Source organism: Brienomyrus brachyistius, chromosome 13 (assembly GCF_023856365.1).
Source record: "Brienomyrus brachyistius isolate T26 chromosome 13, BBRACH_0.4, whole genome shotgun sequence".
Classification (NCBI taxonomy): Eukaryota; Metazoa; Chordata; class Actinopteri; order Osteoglossiformes; family Mormyridae; genus Brienomyrus; species Brienomyrus brachyistius.
This window is the reverse complement of record NC_064545.1, coordinates 16,165,087-16,176,608: the sequence shown is the minus strand read 5'-3', so window position 1 is coordinate 16,176,608 and position 11,522 is coordinate 16,165,087. Positions and strand designations below refer to the sequence as shown.

At 53.0% G+C, this 11,522-nt stretch overlaps 1 protein-coding gene across 5 annotated transcripts in view; it reads left to right on the top strand.

Moving 5' to 3' along the window:
- lipca (lipase, hepatic a) overlaps positions 1–11,522 on the top strand; it is a 47,683-nt gene that overhangs the window by 29,778 nt on the left and 6,383 nt on the right. The window contains exons 1-5 of one of the 5 annotated variants that reach the window (XM_048972953.1): positions 9,565–9,712; positions 9,966–10,085; positions 10,190–10,424; positions 10,882–11,069; positions 11,302–11,481. In XM_048972953.1, coding sequence (XP_048828910.1) covers positions 10,947–11,069; positions 11,302–11,481 — 303 coding nt within the window. In that variant the 5' untranslated portion in view covers positions 9,565–9,712; positions 9,966–10,085; positions 10,190–10,424; positions 10,882–10,946. Of the gene's footprint in view, positions 1–8,959; positions 9,117–9,564; positions 9,713–9,965; positions 10,086–10,189; positions 11,070–11,301; positions 11,482–11,522 lie in introns of those variants that run through there. The other 4 variants (XM_048972949.1, XM_048972952.1, XM_048972950.1 and 1 more) reach the window with 4 other exon arrangements.

The window sequence follows — 11,522 nt, the reverse complement described above, 5'->3', positions numbered from 1 at the left end:
TGTAATAATAGTTTTTACGATTCGTGATGTTTGCACCAAAGTTGTTTAATTCCCCTAAAATACTGAGTAGGCCTGTCTCTTTGAGTTGAGTCCTGTTCTGGAAGGAACGAGCCGAACTATTTTTGGTAAAGTGGTTTTTAGATTTAACATTATTTCAGACGATATATAAAACGAGGATGAGTGACGAGGATTCCCATTTGGTTTGTATGGAAATTATGTTAACGGGTCTTCTTCTTCAATTGTGTTAAAAAGTGGGAAAATAGATACATCAGTTTATTACGTTATTGCGTAATGAGAGAATAAAGAAAAATATACCTTAATTCAATGCTGCCTTTCGTGTGCAATTCACCCAAAGCGTTGCTTTCTACGCCTGCTTTTTATAGTACAGGAGCAAGAACTCATGCTCTCATCAGCATGATAGAAGAACTCAAGGGACACGTTTTCTGAAAAAGCACAAGTATAGTAATAAGAGGCCAGCAAGCAAACAGATTTAGTGTCACACTTACAAAAACAAAATATAATATGTTTCAAATTTGATATTTAAATATCTAAAGAATATAAGCAAATATCTAAAGAAATATGCAAATCCATTGATTTTTCAATGGCTTAAACTGGTGATGCACTACTCTACAACAATTTTGGAATTTACCAGATCATTATTATATTTTATAAAGTCATTAATATGTATTCTTATTTTTTTTTTACATCTAATCCTTCTGTAAATGAATAATCTTCCTGTGAATTTCGGCTGTGCAGGTTAGGGCTGTGCCTGTCATCATGAGGCTGCCAGTCGACCCAGGATCCTTGAGCGAGGCCATAACAGGACGCTGCTCGATCCTGCTACCTGATCCTCATTTGTACATCACTGTCTGCTGCGTAAAAGTAAAACAAACGCGGAATAGTTCCATTATTTTCACATTAACATTACTAAGAAAATAAATACACTATCGCACCTCATTGTTATTTAAATGAAGGGCCCTGTGACACCCGCTCCGTCCGCTCCTCGTGTGTGCCACGCCCCCTAATTACCCACGTGTGATTTCCTGATCGTGCCCAGTCGTGTCTTGTTTCCTGCTGCCTTGTTCCATGTATTTAAGTTCCTGTTTTGTACTAACCCGTTGTCTGTCATTGATGTTAGTCGGCGTCTTCTGTTCCCTGTCCCGGATCCCCTGAATAAACCCCTGTTTGCCCTGATTACGCCCTGTCTGCCCGTTTCTGCCTGCTCGCCCGCACGATCGCCGCTCTGCCCGCGATCCAGTGTGACAGAATGACAGACCACAACAAGGCTGCTTACATCTCCGAGGAGGAGTACTTCCGCCTCGGAGAACAGGTAGCGTACTGGAGATCCCAACCCGGTATCACTGAGGATCGTCCAGCGTGGAGCCTTGTCCGCTGGTGTGAGAGGACCCTCGGGGAGCTAGCCCTCGACCTGGAAGCCCGCTTGGCCGAGGGGCTGCGCAAGGGTCTCCAGCGGATAGCTCAGCTCCGGACCCAGCGCTCAGTCGCTCCCTGCGAGCGGGGACCCGTCCTTCCGCCGTCCGCATTGGCGGACGTAGCTCCACCTCCCGCCGCTACCAAAAGCCGGAGGAGGAGACGGAAGGAACCGGCGATCGCCCCGACGATCGCCTTGAGGGCATGTGCCCTCATCCCGGCGGCCCTCCCGGAGGAGGATCGGGAGGTCTCCCCAATCGCCCGGAAGGTCCCTAGCTCTGCTAAGCTGTCTCCCCAGGCAGGTTTTCCTGTCCGGAGAGCACCGGTCCCGGCTACGCCGTCTGAACGGCCACCGTTGCCGGCGGACCCCGCTCCCGTGCAGCCGCCATTGCCGGCGGACCCCGCTCCCGTGCAGCCGCCATTGCCGGCGGACCCCGCTCCCGTGCAGCCGCCATTGCCGGCGGACCCCGCTCCCGTGCAGCCGCCATTGCCGGCGGACCCCGCTCCCGTGCAGCCGCCTGCGCAGCCGCCTTCGCTGCCTGCACAGCCCCCTTCGCCTGCTGCAGCTCCCGGGCAGGCGCCCCCTCTGCAGCCGCCTGCTGCAGCTCCCGGGCAGGCGCCCCCTCTGCAGCCGCCTGCTGCAGCTCCCGGGCAGGCGCCCCCTCTGCAGCCGCCTGCTGCAGCTCCCGGGCAGGCGCCCCCTCTGCAGCCACCAGCAGCTCCAGTCCCTGACCGCGCTCCAGTCCCTGACCGCGCTCCAGTTCCTGCAGAGGCGCCCCCTCTGCAGCCGCCTGCTGCAGCTCCCGGGCAGGCGCCCCCACTGCAGCAAGCTCCTGTTCCTGACCGCGCTCCTGTTCCTGTCCCGGCGCCCCCTTCGCCTGCTGCAGCTCCCGGGCAGGCGCCCCCACTGCAGCAACCTGCAGCTCCCGGGCAGGCGCCCCCACTGCAGCAAGCTCCTGTTCCTGACCGTGCTCCTGTTCCTGACCGTGCTCCTGTTCCTGACCGTGCTCCTGTTCCTGCAGAGGCGCCCCCTCTGCAGCCGCCTGCTGCAGCTCCCGGGCAGGCGCCCCCACTGCAGCAACCTGCAGCTCCCGGGCAGGCGCCCCCACTGCAGCAAGCTCCTGTTCCTGACCGCGCTCCTGTTCCTGACCGCGCTCCTGTTCCTGACCGCGCTCCTGTTCCTGTCCCGGCGCCCCCTTCGCCTGCTGCAGCTCCCGGGCAGGCGCCCCCACTGCAGCAACCTGCAGCTCCCGGGCAGGCGCCCCCACTGCAGCAAGCTCCTGTTCCTGACCGTGCTCCTGTTCCTGACCGTGCTCCTGTTCCTGCAGAGGCGCCCCCTCTGCAGCCGCCTGCTGCAGCTCCCGGGCAGGCGCCCCCACTGCAGCAACCTGCAGCTCCCGGGCAGGCGCCCCCACTGCAGCAAGCTCCTGTTCCTGACTGCGCTCCTGTTCCTGACTGCGCTCCTGTTCCTGACTGCGCTCCTGTTCCTGACTGCGCTCCTGTTCCTGACTGCGCTCCTGTTCCTGACTGCGCTCCTGTTCCTGACCGCGCTCCTGTTCCTGTCCCGGCGCCCCCTTCGCCTGCTGCAGCTCCCGGGCAGGCGCCCCCTCTGCAGCCGCCTGCTGCAGCTCCCGGGCAGGCGCCCCCTCTGCAGCCGCCTGCTGCAGCTCCCGGGCAGGCGCCCCCTCTGCAGCCGCCTGCTGCAGCTCCCGGGCAGGCGCCCCCTCTGCAGCCACCAGCAGCTCCAGTCCCTGACCGCGCTCCAGTCCCTGACCGCGCTCCAGTTCCTGCAGAGGCGCCCCCTCTGCAGCCGCCTGCTGCAGCTCCCGGGCAGGCGCCCCCACTGCAGCAAGCTCCTGTTCCTGACCGCGCTCCTGTTCCTGTCCCGGCGCCCCCTTCGCCTGCTGCAGCTCCCGGGCAGGCGCCCCCACTGCAGCAACCTGCAGCTCCCGGGCAGGCGCCCCCACTGCAGCAAGCTCCTGTTCCTGACCGTGCTCCTGTTCCTGACCGTGCTCCTGTTCCTGACCGTGCTCCTGTTCCTGCAGAGGCGCCCCCTCTGCAGCCGCCTGCTGCAGCTCCCGGGCAGGCGCCCCCACTGCAGCAACCTGCAGCTCCCGGGCAGGCGCCCCCACTGCAGCAAGCTCCTGTTCCTGACCGCGCTCCTGTTCCTGACCGCGCTCCTGTTCCTGTCCCGGCGCCCCCTTCGCCTGCTGCAGCTCCCGGGCAGGCGCCCCCACTGCAGCAACCTGCAGCTCCCGGGCAGGCGCCCCCACTGCAGCAACCTGCAGCTCCCGGGCAGGCGCCCCCACTGCAGCAAGCTCCTGTTCCTGACCGCGCTCCTGTTCCTGACCGCGCTCCTGTTCCTGCAGAGGCGCCCCCTCTGCAGCCGCCTGCTGCAGCTCCCGGGCAGGCGCCCCCACTGCAGCCGCCTGCTGCAGCTCCCGGGCAGGCGCCCCCACTGCAGCCGCCTGCTGCAGCTCCGGTCCCTGGCCCAGCTCCGGTCCCTGGCCCAGCTCCGGTCCCTGGCCCAGCTCCTGTCCCTGGCCCAGCTCCTGTCCCTGGCCCAGCTCCTGTGACCCCTGGTCCCTCGCCCCGGCAGCGTCGACCCCGACCTAGGGTCGGCCTGTCTGTGTCCCGCAGGGGAAGGGGACACAGACGTAGGGCTGGGGTCCCGCCCGCCCTGCCCCCTGGCTCGCCCTGCCTCGCCTGCGCTGGGGCTCGGTTGGCGCCTGCGGGTCCTGGCCCTCCGGGTCGGCTGTCGCCTGCAGGTCCCCCTCCGATGCCTCGTCGCCCTGCCTCGCTCCCCCCTCCGGTGCCTGGTCGGTCGCCTGGGGGTTCCCCGACGGCGGCTCCTCGGTCGCCTGCGGGGCCCCTACCTCCGGCCCTCCACCGGACGTCGCCGCCTGCTGCGGCTCCCCCCTCCTCCGGGCCTTCGCCCTGGCCCCTTCCAACTCCCTCGTCCCCTTCCCTGGTGCTCCCTCCTGCTCCCTCCCTGGCCCCTCCGCGGGTCCCTCGCCCTGTCTCCTCGGCCCCTCTGAGGTCCGCTCCGGCCTCCCGGCCGTCTGCGGCCCCTCCGGCTGCCGCCCGTCGCCCGCTGGGGCTCCCACGGGCTCCCTTTTGTTCCCCCGCCTTCTCTCCCTTCTCTCCTGCCCTGGTCCCTCCTTCGTTTGCTTCCCCTTTCTTTGTCCCGCCTGTCTCTGCTCCCCCTCGATTTGTTCCTCCCGTCTCTGCTCCTCGTCCTCCTCTGTTCCCTTCGTTCACTCCTGGTCCTTTTGTTCCTCCTGTTCCCGCTGTTTCTCCCTTCCTGGTCTGTCTGTCGGCCTTTCCTGTCTTGTGTAGTGTCCTGTCCTGGCTCCTGCCTCTGTGTCAGTTTTGCCTGTCTGTCTTGTTCCCGGTTCCCCATTGATTTTTGCTCTTGTCTTTCAGGTCCTGTTCTCCCTCGTCCCGTCCGTCGCCCCCTTCCTGGGCGCGCCCGGTGTAGCGCGCCTTTGGGGGGGGGTTCTGTGACACCCGCTCCGTCCGCTCCTCGTGTGTGCCACGCCCCCTAATTACCCACGTGTGATTTCCTGATCGTGCCCAGTCGTGTCTTGTTTCCTGCTGCCTTGTTCCATGTATTTAAGTTCCTGTTTTGTACTAACCCGTTGTCTGTCATTGATGTTAGTCGGCGTCTTCTGTTCCCTGTCCCGGATCCCCTGAATAAACCCCTGTTTGCCCTGATTACGCCCTGTCTGCCCGTTTCTGCCTGCTCGCCCGCACGATCGCCGCTCTGCCCGCGATCCAGTGTGACAGGCCCGGTAGCTGCATGGAATTTTGAATCACCATGGAGCATAAAAGGATGCGTAAAGAAATGCATCCAGGTATTAGAGGCGACCGGGATGGTTAAAATGCCACCACTTGGAGGGACAGTGTGGGTTTTTTTTGGCTTCCCTCCAGTAATAAGCAATACATCAGGAAACTTGCGCTTCAGGGCCACAGTCATTGCAGATGCATAATGCTGAGACACATTAGTCAATGTGGATCTATGAAAACCAAAAGTTGCAGTTAAATATGTTCTCCAAGTTGTGTTCCAACTGTTCGCAATCTGCCTTTTGAGGAAAAAAACCTGAGAATTTGTTACAGATCAAGTGAAATTACTATTACATTTAAATAAAAATGACTACACCGCCAGAGAGAATAATTCATTTCAGGTGCCTTTCCTTCAGCGCCTCCTTCTGGCGACTGTACAGCCGCGGTTCCGCAGAACATTCTGTCTCCTCTCTGTGCCTTTACACTTCCCACATACATGCTCTTTGTTGTGATGACTGGCCACATCCATCTCGTTGCTGATCACCTTCTTCCTCTTCTACCTTCAGCTTTTCCAGAGCACTGGGATGTATCATAATGTGCCCAAAGTCACGCAACTACCAGAGAGGAGACTGCCGGAGCTCCACAGCTGACTATACATGGAAAATGTATATATAGAATTTCTGATGAACTGCAAACGTCACTACATTTGAAACCGTTATCGAAAGTGGATTTTTTTTGTTTGTCTAAACCAGCAGCACTAGAGAACCTCTGTGCTCAGAAATGTTTCACCGCAAGGTGAATGTGTGTGATCTAACCTACTTTGCATTTCACTGTATTCGCCTTGTGTGCTAAGGAGTTCAACTTGCAATGTTGCGCACTGAGGAGCTTAAATGTAATGCACATCATTTCAATATACATGAGCCTAAGCGTGACACCAAAACTAATTGGTTAATAATTTAGTTCCAGGTTTAGTTTCCAACCAGTCAAATACTAACTTACAACATGGCCCTTACATGCCCCACTAGCTCTCACTGGCCATAGTGGAGGAGGGAAGCACCTTTTCTCAGGACAAGCGGAAGAAAGAAAAGAATCAATCTTTGCAGGGGAGTGAAAGGGACTCGTACCCCACGAACGAATCGTTTATGAAGGTCACACCATTAGAACAGGAGAGACAGCAAGGGATGCTGGGTAACCTGGGAACTCCTAGAGACAGAGGCAGAGCCATTGGCACAGCAAAGAGTTAAGAGACTTAGTATTATATTAGGTTTTATGTGCTACCAAGAGCACAGGAACAAGAGTGCTGGTAGGAATGATCATTATAGAACAAAAAACTACTGATTCGAGCCCAAGTACGAGGAAAATCTCATCTGTCTTCTGGAAATTCTGTAGGTTTCATTTTATAGCCTGACAAGCAGAAGCATCTGCGTTCCCCGAGGGAGATCATCATTATTTAACAAGCTTCCAAAGAGCATAACTCTACATTTCAGTTCTTTTAGCTGCTGTGGTGCTAAGATTTGTTTTTCTTTGTTTTTTATTACTTCTCCAGATTGTAAACCATTGTGCATACGTGTTAATTTTAGGACTGTCCTGTCCTTTTGTGCCAGCCATTGGTGATGCTTCACTCCTGTTACATTTTTCAACATAAGACAAGCTCATGTCGCTCACAGACAGACATATTCTACTCTGCAGTGCGACAGGGAAGAAGTGACTGCGACAGACAGGAGCCCAAGCTCATCAGGTATTTAATAAGGTGTTTAACTGCAAGCCCCTCCCATTTAGAAGGCTATTACAGATGAGAGGCGCCATTGGAGTGTGCAACATGCAATACCAAAGAGTACAGCGGACGAGGTACCAAGGCACCTTCCTCACCCTAAAGTTTAATTGTTACCCTTAGAGTTTAGGATTTTGAGCAGCTAAATAATCCTCAATCCAGCCAAGTTTAAATCGCAAAAGGAGTATTTTAAGATATCGGAACTGAGTGTAGTAGATTATGCTACATACCGCAGTGTCTATACATGAACTCATGCATCCGAGGGTTTGAGAAGTGCACAGCTAGTTGGACGTATGTAAGTAGGTGCTGAATTTGGATGGGCTCTGATGTTTGATTGGCTTGTACCTACATCCCGCCATACTGCAAACAAGGGCTGTTTTGTTTGAAGAGCCAAAGGTACATTATTCTGTTTGCTCTTTGCCGTTTGCCCTCAGCTCCGAGGTCATAAAAAGGGCCTCATTAAGTGCCTTTCCTCTCGTTGGTTTTGTGCACCGGCAGAATAATGTATCTCCTTCCTATGAAATTTGTGTTGCTGAACTATCTGACAAAAGTCTGTCAGCCGGAGTGTTTATAGTGTATGAAACGAACCAAAATATCATTCCCCTGAGAGAGCGAAATGTGAGTAAACTCTCTGAAAAACCCTGAAGTAACAGAGGATATAGAGATTTGTGTCTGCGAAGAGGATTTTATTCGGTACAGTGAAATATAGCATGTTTTGTATTTAGGAGATTCTTTCCTGCATTGTTTACCCGTTTCATCATCACAGTTAAACTGCTAATTTACATTTGTTTCTATGTTATTATCCATCCGTATCCCAGCTGTGTATCCAGGGTTGTTGGGGGGTGGGTGGGGGTGGGTGGTGGCATTTCCCATGGGACTGTGCGGATAATTTAAAATTTGCTTTCCTCACTAATCATTTTCCGTAGAATTATAGGAAGGCGTATTAATGCTTATTTAAAGTTTCACTTTTTAACACACTCACACACACAAATCCTGGGCATTCCAGAGCTGCTAGGACATTTCATCTGTTTGGACTGTGGTCGGAAATCACAGAGGAAAACCAAGCGCCTTATTCATCAGTTAGATGAATAACTAAAAGTTGTATTTGAATGGTATGGGAAATAAAAAATATATATTTACAATCTTACAGTGTTAAAATCAGACATTATTCTTTTCACAGAAACATCCCACACTGTGTCTTCAGGGCTGAAAATTTTTGTTGAATACTTTTTTTAGTGCATAATTCCATATGTGTTATTTTACAGGTCGAATGTCTTTATAAATATCCTAAAACGTAGAGAATAGAAAATAAACCTTCATATGGATAAGTGAGTCCAACCTGTTCACTGGCATTGCACATATTTTCAGTTTAAGAAGCACATATGGATGCTTATGCCAGATGTGGACGTGCCTCTCTGGGGGCACAGAGAACAGGGACACCCCCTTTCAGGGCCATTCAAAGACATGAACCATCTCTCGCTGTCACGGACAGAAGGCAGTCAGCAAAACTGTACATTTCATTATATGCTGCACAATTAGATTGTTAAAACTGAAGCTAAAATGTTAGAAAGTAATCACTATAGAGCCAGACAGTATTTCAAGTGATTAATATCTAGCTATTTATTGTATAGTGATCTTAATATAATATTTTAAATAATTTTAACCAGCTGTTGGCTTCATCGAAAGCCAGAGAATAAATTATACTATTTACGGATGTTTTTGAACTTGCATATTAAGGGTGTGTCTACTGAAGGAACGCTGACTTAGGATGGTTTATTTCTCAAAGATGTCACAATAAAATGCGTTTTTGATTTTCTGTTGCTTTTTGACATTTGCAGTGTGTTTTGTGACACTGGAATCCCAGCCCAGTGGACAGTACTGTTGTCTCACATGTCCCTGTTGGACGTTTGAATTGCACCTCCTTGAGTGTGGAGTTTGCATGTTCTTCCTGAGTTGTTGGCGTTTCATTGACCTGCAGTTAGGCTGATGGGTGACTCTGACTGCCCTGCAAAGGAAGGGCATTTCGTCCCAGGTGCCGGGCAGAGGGTGCACCTGACCCCCCAGCCAGGAAAAACAGTTTGGAGACGGAGAAGTTCTGCTTTGGTTGGGTGTTGGAGTATTGGCTCAGGTATAACTGTGAACTGTAAAACAGATGCTTCTCCGAAAACTGAGACAATTTCAAATTTAATGAACTCCATACGCAAAGGAAATAACGCAGCAAAAACGCTGACCTGATTTCCCAGTATACGGAGCACTGGGAATCCACTGATTGTTTTTTCTCAGGACTAAACACACTAAGTTTTGAAGGTCATTAGCCCAGAAACAAACATAAATATTGTCCGACTTTGCTGCCTCTTTTTTCCTATAATTCTTTCGCAAGGTGACCCAACAAGGGCTGTGGCCAATCAGGATGAGCTGCCCGGTGGCCAATCAGGATGAGCTGCCCGGTGGCCAATCAGGATTAGCTGCCCGTCCCAGTGGCCACCTCTGGGCAGCTCGCAGCCTTTCCCAGGGCGAGTTCAGCTTCAGCCAAACTAGCCTCCCCTGGGGGGTTATCAGCTCAGTAACAGCTCTCTGACATTTTCCCTCGGCTCCTTTCACTCCCAGAGGAATCTCAGGAGGGCGTCTTGGGAGGCGTCATGGCTGCTGTGAAAGTTTTGATCTTCCTCCTTATTCTCTTATATCACCTGTGTGACGCGAAGAGGACAAGGGGAGTAAAAAATGGTGAGTTATCCTGTTTAATTTTATTTTTCTTGGACTGGCAATTTTATTTTTCTTGGAGTTTGAATCTCTTCATAAATTTAACCACCCCCCCACCATAGATCTTGCTAAAGTGCTTAAAAAAATAATACTAATATTATGATGTGTATTATGTGGTGTCTTAGGGCCCGGTGTAATTCATAAAGGAAAGATAAAAAGATCATTTATTTATGTTAATTTATTTATATTTTCCTTGTGTGTGTGTGTGTGTGTGGAGAGTTTGTACGTTCTCCCCATGTGATGTGTGTGTGTGTGTGTGTCTGGGTATTTGCGGACCTTCCCTCAATGCAAAGACATTCACTCAGACTGCCGGGCATCTGTGAACATCCCTTGGAATGTGAGTCCTGTGATGGACTGGCATCTCATCCAGGCTGTACCCCTGCCTTGTGCCCTGTGCCCTGTGATGGACTGGCATCTCATCCAGGCTGTACCCCTGCCCAGTGCCCTGTGACGGACTGGCATCCCATCCAGGCTGTACCCCTGCCCTGTGCCCTGTGATGGACTGACATCCCAACCAGGCTGTACCCCAACCCAGTGCCCTGTGATGCACTGGCATCCCATCATGGCTGTACCCCAGCCCAGTGCCCTGTGATGGACTGGCATCCCATCCAGGCTGTACCCCAAGGCCTGCAAGGACAACATCAGTGACAGAGGGATACAGATCTGGAACTACGTGGTGCGCAGGAGAGCGAGACAGAAGAGTGAGACAGGAGAGTGGCACCCTGTGAGACAGGAGAGTGGCACCCTGTGAGACAGGAGAGTGAGACAGGAGAGTGGCACCCTGTGAGACAGGAGAGTGAGACAGGAGAGTGGCACCCTGTGAGATAGGAGAGTGAGACAGGAGAGTGGCACCCTGTGAGACAGGAGAGTGAGACAGGAGAGTGGCACCCTGTGAGACAGGAGAGTGAGACAGGAGAGTGGCACCCTGTGAGATAGGAGAGTGAGACAGGAGAGTGGCACCCTGTGAGACAGGAGAGTGGCACCCTATGAGATAGGAGAGTGAGACAGGAGAGTGGCACATCATCTCCTTTGCTTTGCGCTGTATGGCCAAATCTGAGCACCATTGTGTTTAGTGTTTTGTTATTTTTTATCCTTGATATTTTATTTTGCATGACTGTGGGTTTGTTCGGCAGAGTTCCCCGGGACCCACAGACCTGTCAAACCGCAAACCCCCTATGAGCCCGTGTCCAGGTTCTGGATGTTCCACGTAGGGGCCTCATTGGAAGATTTGTGCGCCATCCAGGCACTGCAGCCTCAAACTCTGGACTCCTGTGGTTTCAACTCCAGTCACCCACTGGTCATCATCATCCACGGGTGGTCGGTACGACTGCTTCCCAATTTCCTTTGGGCCTCTGTGCTATCAAAAGATGCCACTTTAATGGAAAGAACAAACTAACTTAATGAACCATAATCAACAACAGATGTAACTGCATGTATGTAAGGCTGTAGATTTTTTCTCTAGTATTAATGTAAACAAGCCCCTGGTGCTATACTTGCATGGCGCACGTCGGCCTTGGGTGGTCGGGGGCTGAATGTGACGATTCTTATTCCAGCTGGATGGGAAGTTAGAGAAATGGATGGCAAACCTGGCGACAGCCCTGAAGACCACACTGAGGGACGTGAACGTGATGATCGGGGACTGGCTCCCTCTGGCCCAGCAGCACTACCCGATCGCCGCCATGAACACGCGACAAGTGGGTCAGGAGATGGCGTACCTGCTGGAATGGCTGGAGGTAGTGGGCCGACCCGAGGAGAGCCACCCGTACCTCATCAG